This window comes from Frankliniella occidentalis, unplaced genomic scaffold, assembly GCF_000697945.3.
Source record: "Frankliniella occidentalis isolate FOCC.00 unplaced genomic scaffold, Focc_3.1 Scaffold352, whole genome shotgun sequence".
In the NCBI taxonomy this organism is placed as follows: domain Eukaryota; kingdom Metazoa; phylum Arthropoda; class Insecta; order Thysanoptera; family Thripidae; genus Frankliniella; species Frankliniella occidentalis.
Genome location: NW_026267475.1, coordinates 266,694 through 280,530, shown reverse-complemented (window position 1 = coordinate 280,530; position 13,837 = coordinate 266,694). Strand labels below are relative to the sequence as shown.

Sequence of the window (13,837 nt, the reverse complement as noted above, 5' to 3'; positions counted from 1 at the left end):
CGCCCCACCCCAGCGCGCCAAGCTGCCGCCCCGCGCGCGCTGCGATCTGCCCTGCGATCTCGAGTAAGAAGGAAAGCCTCCGCTTACTTTGCGTCGCGGAGATAAGTTTCCGGCTTGACAGCGGCATAATTGAAAACTGAGGGGGAGGGGCGCGAGGGGCCCGGGCGCGCGGCCGAGACCCAAGGGCTCTGACATTTCATTTATCAAACCGCGCGAACGTCAAGTCGGTGTGCTATCGCCAAATCACGTACTGCTGCTTCTGCACCAGCGGACCTCTCCGCCGCTCCGCCGCTCCGCCGCGCCCCGCCCCGCCCCGCCAACCGCGCATCCCTTATTGTTTTCAGCCTCAACTACTGCGCGTCAGGCGCGGGTTCAGGAGGGCAGGTCTAACAGACGTCTTCTCATTTTCTGCTCCTCCAGGTGGGTTCCAGGGCGACATCGCGCTGCCTAACGTGCAGTACGAGCTGGAGTGGCAGCTACACAAGCAGAACCGCTCGGAGCAGGAGGCCGAAGAGGTGCGCAAGATGGCGCTTCTCGAGGGACTGCAGGTTTGTAGAGGAGGACAATTCGTAAAGTAGGCTAACTTTGTTCGGTCGACTTCAGTTTTGTTTCTCGAGTTGCAGGTCGAGGAGGAGGGATTGCCGGAGTTCCGCAAAAAGCAAGAGTCGTCGTCTGGCTCTTCGCCGGCGTCCTCGGGCGCGGGGGCGGCCGTCGTCCCCAACGTGCTGCGCGGCCCGCTCGTCCACAACGGCCGCGTGGTGCAGCCGGGCGAGCTCGCGGTGCTCCTGGGCCACAGCGTGCACAACGGCGAGGTGATCCGCGCGCCCACCATGGTGTACGCCACGGACGACGGCGGCGAGCTGGAGCGCCATCGGGAGACCACGCGCCTTCAGAAGAAGCACGGCCTGCCCGGCCAGGACGCCGACGAGGAGAACGAGGACCGCGACGCAGACGACATTATGGTCGAGGAGGCCGTGGTGGCGAGCTATCCATCGGACAGCCCGGCCACTACCTCCGCGGTGCCTCCCGCCAAGAAACGCGGCGAAGAGCCCAAGACGACGACTGCAACCCCAATCACCACGACGACCACGGGAAGGCCGGCCACGCAGGCGCCCAGAAACAAGGCGGCTGGCAAGAAGCACCAGCACAAGGCAAGGACGAGCACCACGACCATGGCCACCACCCCTGCGGACGTGTCCACGTCCACAGAGGTGTCGACGAGGCAGTCGACCAGGGCTGGGCGCAAGGGCAAAGGCAAAGGCAGGGGCCGAGCCAAGGCCGCGCAGAGGGCTAGGGAGCGGCACGGGTCTGAGGGCGAGGACCAGGCAGAGGATCCCGTCGAGGACCTCGCCGAGGAAATCGAATCCAAGATGACGCCGAGACCCAGAAAGCAGCGTGGCAGAAAAAACCGGTAAGCATGATTAGTACGATAATCTGGCGGGTACCGGGCGTGGGCGGGTTCGGGCGGTTCGCCTACCCAAGGGGCTATGGCACATTCCTTACGGGAAGAGCGGGTAGGGTGGTACAGGGTGGCCGGCCAGCACCCGAAGGCATGTGTGCGGTTGGTGCGGTTTTGCCTATCACCAATGACCTAATGCACAAGCCGCATGGCTCCAGGAGCCGGCCACCCTGTGCGAGGGGAGTGATACTTGCGGCGTCTGACAGTTTTGGTCATTCATGCCGCAGACAGCGACATCGGCCTGACGGAACGGCCGCCCCCAGCAGCGCCAGCAGCAGCGCCCTGGCGGTCGTGGACAGGGCGGAGGAGCCCCGCAGTAGGAACCCCCGGGCGGCCACGGCGCGCAAGGAGAGGATCTGGGACTACGGCGTGATCCCGTACGAGATCGACCACATGTTCGGAGGCTCCCTCAAGGCCCTGTTCAAGCAGGCCATGCGGCACTGGGAGAACTCGACGTGCGTCAAGTTCGTGGAGCGGGTGCCCGAGGAGCACCCCAACTACATCCTCTTTACGGAGCGGCCGTGTGGGTAAGCGCGTCTTGTCAAACGTTTCTTCCTTTTCTTTTGAATTAATTCCGGTTTGATTATCATGTGCATTTGGTCCTGGACAGGTGCTGCTCGTTCGTAGGTAAGCGGGGCAACGGTCCACAGGCCATCTCCATCGGCAAGAACTGCGACAAGTTCGGCATCGTGGTCCACGAGCTGGGCCACGTTGTGGGCTTCTGGCACGAGCACACGCGGCCCGACCGCGACCGCCACGTGCAGATCGTGCGCGACAACATCCTGGCCGGCCAGGAGTACAACTTCAACAAGCTGACGAGCGAGGAGGTCAACTCGCTCGGTCTGCCCTACGACTACGACTCCATCATGCACTACGCGCGCAACACCTTCTCCAAGGGCACCTACCTCGACACCATCCACCCCATCGAGTCCATACGCAAGCGCAAGCACGAGATCGGCCAGCGCATCCGCCTGAGCGAGGGCGACATCGCGCAGACCAACCTGCTGTACAAGTGCATGAGTAAGTGGGTCGTGCATAAGCCTTTGGGAAAAGGGCTTCCAAATTTGGCGTCCAAATATTATGGGGTGCGTTAAAAACCCCTTTTGAAGTTAAAGTTTGAAACGGTTCAGGGCGATCATTGGAGTCCATGGGGACCCCGTGACATTTTTACCCCAGGCTACAAATATCATACCGGGTCTCTGTGGACTCTAATGACCGTCCTGAACCTTTTGGGGCCCCGGAATATTTGCCCCCCCCCTTAAAGTCACGTTGTTTGGGCACGATCCCTAACGAACGCCATCCATCGGCGCCCTCGCCACCGACACGTCGAGGCCAAGACCCTAACCGGGACCCTTATGCCCCACAGGATGCGGGCGCACTCACCAGGAGAACTCTGGGCTGATCCAGTCGCCGCGCGGCTCCCCGGGGAACGACCGCTGCGAGTGGCGCGTGACGGCCACGCACGGCGAGCGCATCGTGCTCAACGTCACGCAGCTGGACCTGCACGAGGTGGACAACTGCAAGCACGACTACCTGGAGGTCCGCGACGGCTACTGGTACCGGGCGCCGCTGCTTGGTACGTACCCAGCATGGTATACCACCAAATCAGGTGCTTTAATTATTCTGGACGTAACGCCGCTGTCTGTCCTCCCAGGTCGCTTCTGCGGGAAGAAGACCCCCGACACGATCACCTCCACGGGCAGCAGGCTCCTCATCACGTACATCACGTCCTCCAAGCAGGTCGGCCACCAGGGCTTCACAGCCGTGTACGAGGCGGTGTGCGGCGGCGACGTCCTCATCGATGGCTCCGGCAACCTCGAGTCGCCGAACTTCCCCGACGACTACCTCCCCAACAAGGAGTGCGTGTGGCGGCTGACGGCGCCCCAAGACTTCCAAGTGGCACTCGTCTTCCAGACGTTCGAGGTCGAGAACCACGACAGCTGCACCTACGACAACGTAGCCGTGTACGACGGCAACAGCACGGACGCTCCACTTATCGGGGTGTTCTGCGGGATGAATATCCCTCCGGAAGTGCACTCTACTGGGAACCAGTTGCTCGTGAAATTTGTGTCGGATGGCTCTGTGCAGAAAGGAGGTTTCTCAGCGACATATCTGAAAGAATTTGACGAATGCGCAAGATCGGACCATGGCTGTGAACACAAATGCGTCAACACATTAGGAGCATATGAATGCAAATGTGACATCGGATATGAATTGCATTCAGACAACAAAAAATGTGAAGGTATGTTAATAAAGATGCCATGCTTTGCTGGGCTTACCAGCCCCCACGATACACTGTCATTATAAACAATAATCATTTTATTCCCTCAGATGCTTGCGGTGGTATGTTGGATACCCCCAATGGTACAATTACCTCACCGTCATTCCCCGAAATGTACCCAGCAAACAAGCGGTGCACATGGGAGATCTTAGCTGAAGCTCATCATCGTATTACTCTTAATTTTACTCATTTTGATTTAGAGGGAAATAATGTGAGTACCCTATAAAAGTACTTCCTTTTAGAATTATTTCTGTTCCAAAAAGAATTACAAAGTTTTACGTCACATTGAACAGCTTGAATGTGAGTACGACAGAGTTGTGGTTTACCACAAACGACCTGGAGGTCAGCTGAAGAAACAAGGAGCCTACTGTGGACCTCACCTACCACCTCTTATAACATCAGAAGGCAATGCTTTACGAATTGAATTCTATTCTGATCTCTCAGTCCAAAAGTCAGGCTTTGCAGCAGTATTTTTGACAGGTAAATATTTACGATGAAAGAGAAAAAAGAAATTTCAGGTAAAACTATGCTATCTGTTACCTGAATTTTAAATGTGCTGAAAATATGGATTAACACAATTTCTTTCTATTTTTTAAAGATCTTGACGAGTGTGCAAAAAATAATGGAGGTTGCCAGCATGAGTGCCGCAACACACTTGGCTCATATGTCTGCTCTTGTCACAATGGATATGCTCTTCATGAGAATGGTCATGACTGCAAAGAAGGAGGTTGCAAGTATGAGATTTCAGTTCCACATGGCACGGTCTCATCACCTAACTACCCAGATTACTATCCAGCTCGCAGGGAATGTATTTGGCATTTCACAACCACCCCTGGACACCGAATAAAGCTGGTGAGAAATGAGTTGGATCAGTTACATGTGTCACCTGAAGTATTCAAAATATCCTTCCAAACAAAACCCCCTCTTATTTTGAAACTAGGTCTTTTCCGAGTTTGAAATGGAACCCCACCAGGAATGTGCTTATGATCATATTGTTATTTACGATGGAGATTCAACAGATGCTCATACTTTGGGCCGATTTTGTGGATCAAAGGTTCCTCACCTTATTGCTGCAACGAGCAATCAATTGTATATGGTTTTTAAATCAGATGCATCAGTCCAGCGGAAAGGATTTTTCGCCACGCACTCCACTGGCAAGATACAACATTTTTAATTTATACTATTTCTGTTTTTTCTAGTACACAAACCAATCATATGTTTATACATTTCTACCTTGTTACAGTTTGTGGCGGTCACCTAATGGCTACAACTCGGGTGCAGCACTTATACTCACATGCAAGATTTGGCGATCTTGATTATGACAGCCACGCTGATTGTGAGTGGACGATAGGGGCTGCACCTGGAGCGCCTATGTATATTCAACTCACATTCCTAACTTTTGAAATTGAGCCAGAAAAAGAATGTTCCTATGATTATGTTGAAGTTTTCAATGACTTTGATGCCATTGGTTCTTCATTTGGGAGATTCTGTAGTTATAATGTGAGTACAAACCTGACATATCTTGTGGAAGGAATATTTCGTTATTTAAAATATTTTATCAAATTCATTTCATTATTTGTACAGACTCCTGGTGAGCTGAGGGGCGAAGTTGAGCTACGAGTACGATTTCAGACTGATGACAGTGTAGTGGCCAAAGGATTCTCAGCAGCTTACATAGCAGTAGAATTCCCTGATGTGGAAGAAGACTTGAGAATTCCAGATGAAGATGAGGGAAAATGAGGAAGGCATTCACCTCCTCTTACAGCCCTTATTGGCCGAGGAGGTGAATCTCAAGGAGCTACTGAACGTACAAAAATATGTGGGTATTATGGTGATCGTGGCCAGTACCTCTGCTTTGTAAATTCCAATCTGCCCAGACCTCTACCTCAAGCATGGAAGGAGAGACTAGATCGTTTACTGCGCCAGGAGCGGAGAGAACGTCGTCAGCGGCACAAGAAGTCGAGAAATGGGAGGAAACCTCAGAAGGCGGCTGTGCACAAGAAAGAAATGGAAACTAAAACAGTGAAATACTAGGAGGCAGTTGATTTTGACAGTTTAGATGAACCCCTTAAAGCATCAACTTTAAGGACAGCACAATATGACAATCTGTTTCACATGAAAAACAGGTCAACATTAAGAAAAAGAACTCTTCTACACTGAAGTGATTGCAACTAAATAAATTTTAAGTAACCCATTCATTCATTACATAGTGTACATATCTTGATAATCATCATATGACATAATTTACTGTAGGAAATTTCAATGCCCTATTTATAATTTTTCACAAAAACCAGGCATCAATCTAGAACTATTTGAATGACCTCACATTAATTCGATGGCAGCACCATCAGTTAAAGTCATTTCACATAGTTCAATATCTAGAGATTCAGCCAGAGAGGCACATCTCTAATTTTTTAATTATTAACTTAGCAATTGAAATAATAAAACTGATGTCAAAGTTAGAGCTATTTGTTATTTATAGCATGTGCAGTATGCATAATGTACACAAAGATATACACCTTGAAAAGCATAAATGTATATTGGAATCAACATTTCCCCTTGTTATTGTATATATGCAAATCCTAGCAATTTGCGGGCTTTTGCAGATTTTGGAGCTACATTTTAGATTTTCACTGACACTAAATTTTCATAAAGTAGACAAGCTCCCATAGATTTGTTCAGTTCAGAGGCACTTCTTGTTGTATTAACTAGAAGATCTCAAGATCTACATAGCCCTATCATAGGATTCATCTGAAAGTTAGAGTTGTAAGTATTACTAAGTTTTATATCAATCTTCATCAACGAAGGTTCCGGAGGCTGGTAAGACAGTGTTTCTGAATAAGCAATTGAAGTATATTGGCAAGTCAATAGCTTCTTCCAAAGCAAGACGTTCTGTAAATATAACAAACCGGAAAGGTATTTATACCTGATAAGTTTTAAGTCCACAAAAGAATGTACAGGCTTTTCTGAATTTGAGCCTTTTAGAGTCCAATTCATCCCACTGTTGATTACTGTTCTTCTACGGTGAACAAGTAGAATGCATAGCATGTCATGAAATTTTAAATTTATAAGGTCCTCTTTTACTGTAGGTTTTAATCTGAAACAGAATGGAGATAATAAACAAACTAGAAACCAATAAAAATCAATTTAACAGAGAACCAATCTAACTAATCTGCCTTCATTCATTGAGTACTTGATAAATAACATGGTGAAATGGGTTCGAGAATGTGAAACCCTTCAAGATTCTATTTATGATAAATGTAAGTAAATATTCAGAGTATTAGTATTATTAAGTTCTTTAATGTAACTTTTGTACAACTCTTAAAGTAAAGGGCTTGCCTTTTGTCATTAAATAAAATAATTTTAATTTACATTCTTTGGGCTGTTAATGGTAAACTTTAGTCTAAAAGGCAAGTCCAACTGTTGCACAGGTTTTCAAACATAAACTCTCTTACTCGCCAACAGAAGTATGTTATCTACAAATTTGCTATAACATTTGTTTGGAAGAGAGGCCAGAAAAATAAAATGCCCTTCTTCTGACAAACAGTATTGATCATGTGCAAACAAATGAACCAACTCAGTCAATACAAACTAAAATCAAGAGAACTTATAATTACCAGAATACCTTTTAAAGATAACAGTAAATAAATTTCAAGTCTTAACCACTCAAATTGACAAGCAATATCAAAGATATTATGAGCAGAGGTTCATAGGAAATTAAAATAAGGGAACAGGTGGCAGGTGGTGTCAGTGCTAAATAAACAACAAAGACCAGGGAACAATAATGGTGTATCATCTATCATACTGGAATATACGCTGATTGGAAACAAACTAACATCTCAAAAACAATAGAATAATCAATGCAATTTTTTTGTTACGAGCGGAGAGTAAAACTTGTGCTAGAGTATGGCCAGTCTTTGACAAAGGTAGTTGGCACATATTTTCTCTGATTGAGAAAAAAAAATACATATTGGCTACATCTAACACATAATTACCAGTCAGCATATCTCAGAGAAGCCTAATTAAAAATTATGAGTCCTAACACCATTTGAAATAGAAACAGAATTATGGTATGATGACACAGAGAGGTATAAGAAAACATCAAACAAACAATAACAGACATGATGTGCATGTCAGAAGGCAAATTGTCACATCACAATTAATGTACAGTTGTAACAACCATTCTATGACTTTAAAGCTACTGTGTGGAACTGAAAAAAAAACCAAATCAAATTGGTGGACTCAGTTTATCTGCTGTCCATCAAAAAAATGTCATGAATAAAATACAACAATAGATGAGAAATCAGATTCACATATAATCCTAAAGTACTGTACTGTTTTCACTTATACACTACTTTGACGATTGTTGAAGGTGACCTAACATTCTAAATCTATTAAGAAGAGAGAGAAACAACAGAGATGGAAAATATTAAATGTATGGTTCAAGCTAAAGTAACAAATAAACAAGGCACACAGCTCAGAGTAGCTATCATGCAGCTCCACATGAAACCAAAAACCAAATGACCTGGAAAACTACATAGATATGTGGAGGAGCTATCATCACACCTGATAGGAATACTTTCGGGACTGATATGGTTGAGCTACTGTCAACATAAGATATAAATATTTCTACAGAATCTTTACCACTGGAATGTAGAGTTATTAGCAAACTATATGAAGTATGACAGAATACTTCCAAAGTACATAGACATTGCCAAACAAAACAACTTCTAAACCAAAGAATGCTGCTATGGTAGGGCATTTTCCAGAAGGAATGGTATTGTTTCTAAAGCAAAGTGAGAGAACATAAAACTGCAATCAATATGTTTCACAGTGGTAACTTAAAATAAGGCAGCCTCACCTCCAATATCTAAAACATAAAACATGGTGCAAACATAAATAATGAACAATCAACATTTCGTTAGAAGGCTTATGTGTTAGTATCACAGCCCATCCGCACTTCCACATAAACATGTAATAAACTATCCTCATAGGGATGAGGTAAAACAAAAAAGTTTATGATGAAAGCAACCAATCAGGTACATGTAATTTTGCACCATACTTGCAGTGGTGAATGTACATAGTTATTTATAAATATACATATTATAAAGCAACATGTAACAGAACTACACATGCCAGAAGACATGAAATATCTCACCTTAATATAACAGAATATACTTAAAATGTCAAACATAACCACATTTAGATACAACACTTAATTAACACAAGTTTCATCAAAGTGGAGGTTTAGCTTTAACTACAATCAGGTAACACAGACATTAAGTCCTTGCAATTTTTAGTGCAATAAGATTGTATCACATACACAAAATTATATACCAGATATTTTAATCACTTTCCTTAACATCTTCCTTATTTTCAACTTCATTCTTACAGTCCAGTTGAAATTCTTTCTCAGTTTCCTTGCTCTTTGATGATACATCTTGATTAGTTTCTGATTTTGAGGGAGTAGAACTTCCAGAAGTGTTGTCAACAAGTTCATTCTCCTTATCTGATTTTTCAGCTTTGTCTATTGGATCATTTGGTTCAGGTTTACCAATATTGGAGCCATTACTCGAATCTTCATCCAAATCTGTGTCTGATGGGCTAGATGCTTCACTAGTTGGAGATCCAGTTGTTGAAATACTAGTTTTTGGATCAGACAACAATTTGGCTCGAATAGCTTCTAAGCGATTAAGAATTGTCTTGTACTGAAACCATCCTCGTTTTTCAGAAAAGGGGTCCTAAAAATAGAATGATTACTTTTTTACTTCTTCTTTTTGAAACTTACAATAGATATGAAGTGTAAAAACAATCAAATAAAAAGTACCTGCATAGCATGTCCAGTCATACTAATATTCTTCTGAGCAACACCTTCATAATACTCATAATACTCCAAGAAGGTCTTTTGCATTATGTTGATAAGCATTGGAGGTATTGTCAGACCAAAGTCATTTTCAATCATGCCACAAACAGCAACACGGATTGTTTCATGCTGAATAATTTCATTATACTTTTCAACATCTCCAGGCAGTTTCTCCTGAAATAAGATATAAAAATCTCAATTAAGAGAGCAATTCAATACAGTGAAAAAGCTAATCATCTTTCGTACCACTTCATATCCAGGTTCATTATGGTATGGTTTTTCATTTAAAATACTTTGGATGGAGATGAGAACGCTGCATATGCTTTGAGCCGGGCTCCAACAAGGTCCTGACCATGTTCTAAAACACCAAGAAAAGCCATTTGAAAGAGTTAATATCAAGAGGATACCTGTGATTCACCAGCAGATGAACTCACCCTAGTATACTAAGGCAAACTTTCCCATTCTTATAAAGATTTGGGTTAAATCTCACTTCACCTCCTCCAGTTGACATAAATCTCACTTTAGGAGGACGTAAGGGGTAATCTGGAGGGCATCTTAAAATGAAATAGAAAAAACCGCCTTCATATGGTGTATCAAAAGCTCCGGTGATTAGAGCATGAACAATGGTGATATCAGCATCATCAGGCACTACAAATAGCCCATACGGTGGATCATTGCATAATGACATTAAATCTCTGAAAATAAAACCACATAGGGTAAGAAACAAAAGGGCCCAATCACAATACACATAAAGGTTACAACAAAAATTAAACTCAGGGAAGGGAACAGATCAAAGGTAAGCCAGTATGTGAAGAGGGATCGAAGACAAGAGGTACGGCAGGTGCAATGTATGAGCTCAAAGAGGCATGAACACGAATGACACTGAAATATATTTGCTTTTCTAACCTCTTGATACGGTATGAACATTGTGGACTCGGCGTTTCTTCTTTGTCACCTCTTTGAGAGATTGGATCCCAATCCTCAGTTGAAATTGACATTTTAGGCAACCAGCCCGTATCTTAGCAAAATAATGAAAATTGTCAAAAGCAGACTTTGTCGACTCAACGATCAATGTGACAGCCCAGGACCAAAACAAACTAGAATAGCGGAAGTGGAGTCCTGCGCTGCTCTGCTCAGCTCAAATGGTGGCAATATTTCCGGTTTGTTCCCTGCTAGGCTGCTGGCAGATGCGATCCAAGACTTAACCTTAATTTTGATCGTTGTTCCCGTAGAGTGCACGATTCCCCTCATCATCATAAACATTGAACAACTTACGCCTATATCTAAATCGTTTCTTATTTCTATTTATTTTAAGATTTAAAACCATAAATTATTACCATGTCTATAGCGTCAAAGCCCGGTGCCGGTGGTGAAAATATGATGGAAATTGACATCACAAAGCTAAACTTGCAACAATTGTCGCAGTTGAAACAGCGTTTAGAGCAGGTAAATTCCTTTTTATGTGATTGATACAACTTTTGTGGCTATAACAGCCAAAAGTGGCGTCGTTTGGTTCCTAATTCGTAATGCCATTCAGCCAGCATAATGTTTTTGCCACTTCTGTAATGATCCAATTCAAGAGAGGTTACAATTTATCTACCTGCCAATGTCCTCAGTTATAGTTGGTTTTCTTTTGCTATGGCTCTCTTCTGTACTTGTCTACTTCTTTTACAGGAGTTACAAATGTATCAGAGCTCACTCCAGTCCTTGAAGGTGGCACAAACACGCTATCAGAATTCAAAGGAGAGCATAGAGAAGATCACGCCAGACTGTAAAGGAAAAGAAATCTTGGTTCCTCTCACAGGATCTGTATCCTTTAATGCTGATATTTACTGTATCAACAAATATGTTTGTCAATGACCTATTGTATGTTTATTTTGTGTACAAATTCTTAACTCTTTGGATAAGATATATGTTCCCGGAAAAATTGCTGACGCTGGTTCTGTTATCATCGACATTGGTACAGGATACTATGTGCAGAAGGTGTGTTTTAATTCTTGAATAACTTTTCCTTATAAAACATTTTTGTGTAATTCAATTTTACAATGTTCCTTTATATTGTTCAGGATTTAGATTCAGCTAAAGACTATATGAAAAGAAGAGTAGGATTTGTTACTGAACAAATGGAGAAAATTCAAGCAATGGGTCAAGAAAAAAGCATGATCAAAGATGGTGAGTCATTTTCTTTTCTTCTATTTTATCTTATCTAAAGATTATTGACTTCATGTTTTTTTCATTTTTGAATCTATGATTTCAGCTGTGATGGAAGTTATGGAGGGGAAAATCCAGCAAGAAATTGGTCTGCAGAAGGCAGCACTTGCAAGAGCCGCAGCTGCAGGGAAGACCTGAATGTGTTTTAAACAGTTTATGAATATGCTTAAAAGACTTGTGGTACATGTATTACATTGGAATTGAACGTGGTTTTTTGGCCCATGTTACTTTGTCATATGTCCAGTATTTATTTTATGCAAGACCACTTCTGACATTCACCAGTAACTCAATGTACTAATTTTAATTTTCATTCATTCTTCTAATTGAATTGTTATACACTAATAATATTTGCAAAATCCGTTAACTATGTTTTTGTTTGCTTTCCGACCTCCTGTCATGCATTCAATGCCCACTTTTTTGTAACAATAAATTTAAACAAAGTTAAACATTATGCATCTCATGGATGATGTACACATTCCCTCATCACTTGATTCATCAAAGTTATGTAATATTTAATAATTGTAGATAGGAATATTCTGAATAATTTTGTACAAATATGAAGTTTGAAAGAATGGTGCAATAGCTCCCTGTAGCTGTGAGGGATTTTTCCATCACAAAGTTTGGGTAAATACTCATATTTTTTTGTGAAAAAGAATTAAGAGGTCATGCTACAATTTGGAAAAGGGTTCCCCTATAGCGACTATGCACCATGTGTTACCCTTTAGTTGCATTCCATTGCTCATCACCAAATCGGCGCTGCCCGGGTTTGTCCTGGATCATTTAATAAATTGGATTGGACTAGTTTCTACCTCTCAGCCGTTTTTTTAGCAAGGACAGGGAATGACACCACGTCTCATACTTGCAGCAGTGTGAGAATTTGAATGTTATGTACATGTTGGACTCTAACACTAGGATGTTTTCAAACTTCTCAGCTCAACACTTAAGTTGGCTGCCAGGCCAGTCAGGTGCGCAAATTTCCAACTTCTCCCATTCCATTTCAACTTTTACGAAAATTGGAGTGGAGGGGGTGTAGTCGTTCTGACGAAAGAACAGCACAGTTGCCCATATCCTCACGATCTTCACGCTTTTCAGCTAGTCTGTGTGCTGTTCTTTCGTCAGACGGACTATACATGAGAGCACCGCCACGCCACGCCACGCCACTCCAGTACGAAGTCGGTGCCGGTCGGGTCGGGAGGTCATTAGGTGGTGGCGCATTTGATTAATAGTTCGCATAGATGGTTAGCGTTCCGTATTTTGGGACATTGCGTTTGAAAGTTTTCTCTTCTGACTCAATATTATAGTGGGTTCTGAAAAACCCGTCAGAACCGGCATAATGTGCACAACGATTTCTAAGGTTAGTGTACAACCCATTTACTACTCTTGTTTTCATTGCATGTTTGCAATGTTCTGCAATTGTGCATACTTCATTCGACTGGTGTGATTTTGTGTCCTTTTCCGTCAATTTGAGTGTGATATATTTAATTGATTTCTTTTATTCGCTGGGTGTTTAAGCTTCAGCTTCAGCGGAGTAGGCTTAAACTTTAGCGAAATGTTATGAATGTTGATTACGATATCAGAGTTTTTTTAGCAGATGATACTTCCAGTATCACTGCTTGTACAACACCTACTTTAATATATATGAAGCTGAGAAAAGGCTAAGATGTCAAACAAGAAATGAGGCCCCAAGGGGAGGGAGGGGGTCCGTGGCCCCAAAAAAGTGGTTCATGGGCCCCCACCTGTTGCATTAATTACCTGTAATTACCTGTAATTACCTGTAATTACCTGTTATTACCTGTAATTACCTGTTATTACCTGTAATTACCTGTTATTACCTGTAATTACCTGTACGACGTAATTATAATTAGACGACATTATTATGATTAAAAACTATTTACGTCTATATAGAAGGAGCCCCAGGGAGGGAGAGGGGGTCCGTGGCCCCAAAAAAGTGGTTCATGGGCCCCCACCTGTTGCATTAATTACCTGTAATTACCTGTAATTACCTGTAATTACCTGTAATTAC

General features: G+C 43.3%; 3 protein-coding genes across 3 annotated transcripts in view; 2 read left to right on the top strand and 1 right to left on the bottom strand.

The window, feature by feature from the left end:
- LOC113209035 (tolloid-like protein 1) overlaps positions 1 to 6,202 on the top strand; it is a 21,425-nt gene extending 15,223 nt beyond the window's left edge. Inside the window, exons 2-13 of the mRNA XM_026426370.2 lie at positions 421 to 548; positions 624 to 1,411; positions 1,687 to 1,986; positions 2,070 to 2,479; positions 2,826 to 3,035; positions 3,114 to 3,701; positions 3,791 to 3,951; positions 4,034 to 4,220; positions 4,339 to 4,592; positions 4,681 to 4,894; positions 4,984 to 5,240; positions 5,325 to 6,202. Of these exons, the coding sequence (XP_026282155.1) occupies positions 421 to 548; positions 624 to 1,411; positions 1,687 to 1,986; positions 2,070 to 2,479; positions 2,826 to 3,035; positions 3,114 to 3,701; positions 3,791 to 3,951; positions 4,034 to 4,220; positions 4,339 to 4,592; positions 4,681 to 4,894; positions 4,984 to 5,240; positions 5,325 to 5,480 (3,653 nt within the window). The 3' untranslated portion in view covers positions 5,481 to 6,202. The remainder of the gene's footprint in view (positions 1 to 420; positions 549 to 623; positions 1,412 to 1,686; positions 1,987 to 2,069; positions 2,480 to 2,825; positions 3,036 to 3,113; positions 3,702 to 3,790; positions 3,952 to 4,033; positions 4,221 to 4,338; positions 4,593 to 4,680; positions 4,895 to 4,983; positions 5,241 to 5,324) is intronic.
- An 818-nt stretch (positions 6,203 to 7,020) lies between these two features.
- LOC113209036 (ubiquitin-conjugating enzyme E2 Z-like) lies at positions 7,021 to 10,723 on the bottom strand. Its single transcript, XM_026426371.2, has 5 exons — positions 10,510 to 10,723; positions 10,038 to 10,298; positions 9,850 to 9,961; positions 9,568 to 9,777; positions 7,021 to 9,481 (listed from the first exon to the last, which is right to left on the bottom strand). Exons 1-5 carry the CDS (start codon positions 10,599 to 10,601, stop codon positions 9,086 to 9,088), a joined length of 1,071 nt encoding a protein of 356 aa, XP_026282156.1. The 5' UTR covers positions 10,602 to 10,723; the 3' UTR covers positions 7,021 to 9,085.
- Positions 10,724 to 10,784: 61 nt separating this feature from the next.
- On the top strand, positions 10,785 to 12,260 carry LOC113209037 (prefoldin subunit 5). Its single transcript, XM_026426373.2, has 5 exons — positions 10,785 to 11,049; positions 11,278 to 11,412; positions 11,512 to 11,586; positions 11,670 to 11,775; positions 11,861 to 12,260. The coding sequence occupies exons 1-5, from the start codon at positions 10,942 to 10,944 to the stop codon at positions 11,950 to 11,952; spliced, it is 516 nt and encodes a 171-aa protein (XP_026282158.1). The 5' UTR covers positions 10,785 to 10,941; the 3' UTR covers positions 11,953 to 12,260.
- Positions 12,261 to 13,837: the final 1,577 nt, after the last annotated feature.

Excerpts from the sequence above, each read along its gene's own strand:
- LOC113209036 (XM_026426371.2), bottom strand. The coding sequence starts at position 10,601 with ATGTCAATTTCAACTGAGGATTGGGATCCAATCTCTCAAAGAGGTGAC. Across the intron at positions 9,778-9,849 it reads ATGAACCTGGATATGAAGTG|GAGAAACTGCCTGGAGATGT; the intron begins GTACGAAAGATG and ends ATCTTATTTCAG. Across the intron at positions 9,482-9,567 it reads TGACTGGACATGCTATGCAG|GACCCCTTTTCTGAAAAACG; the intron begins GTACTTTTTATT and ends TTCTATTTTTAG.
- LOC113209037 (XM_026426373.2), top strand. The coding sequence starts at position 10,942 with ATGTCTATAGCGTCAAAGCCCGGTGCCGGTGGTGAAAATATGATGGAA. Across the intron at positions 11,050-11,277 it reads TGAAACAGCGTTTAGAGCAG|GAGTTACAAATGTATCAGAG; the intron begins GTAAATTCCTTT and ends CTTCTTTTACAG. Across the intron at positions 11,587-11,669 it reads CAGGATACTATGTGCAGAAG|GATTTAGATTCAGCTAAAGA; the intron begins GTGTGTTTTAAT and ends TATATTGTTCAG.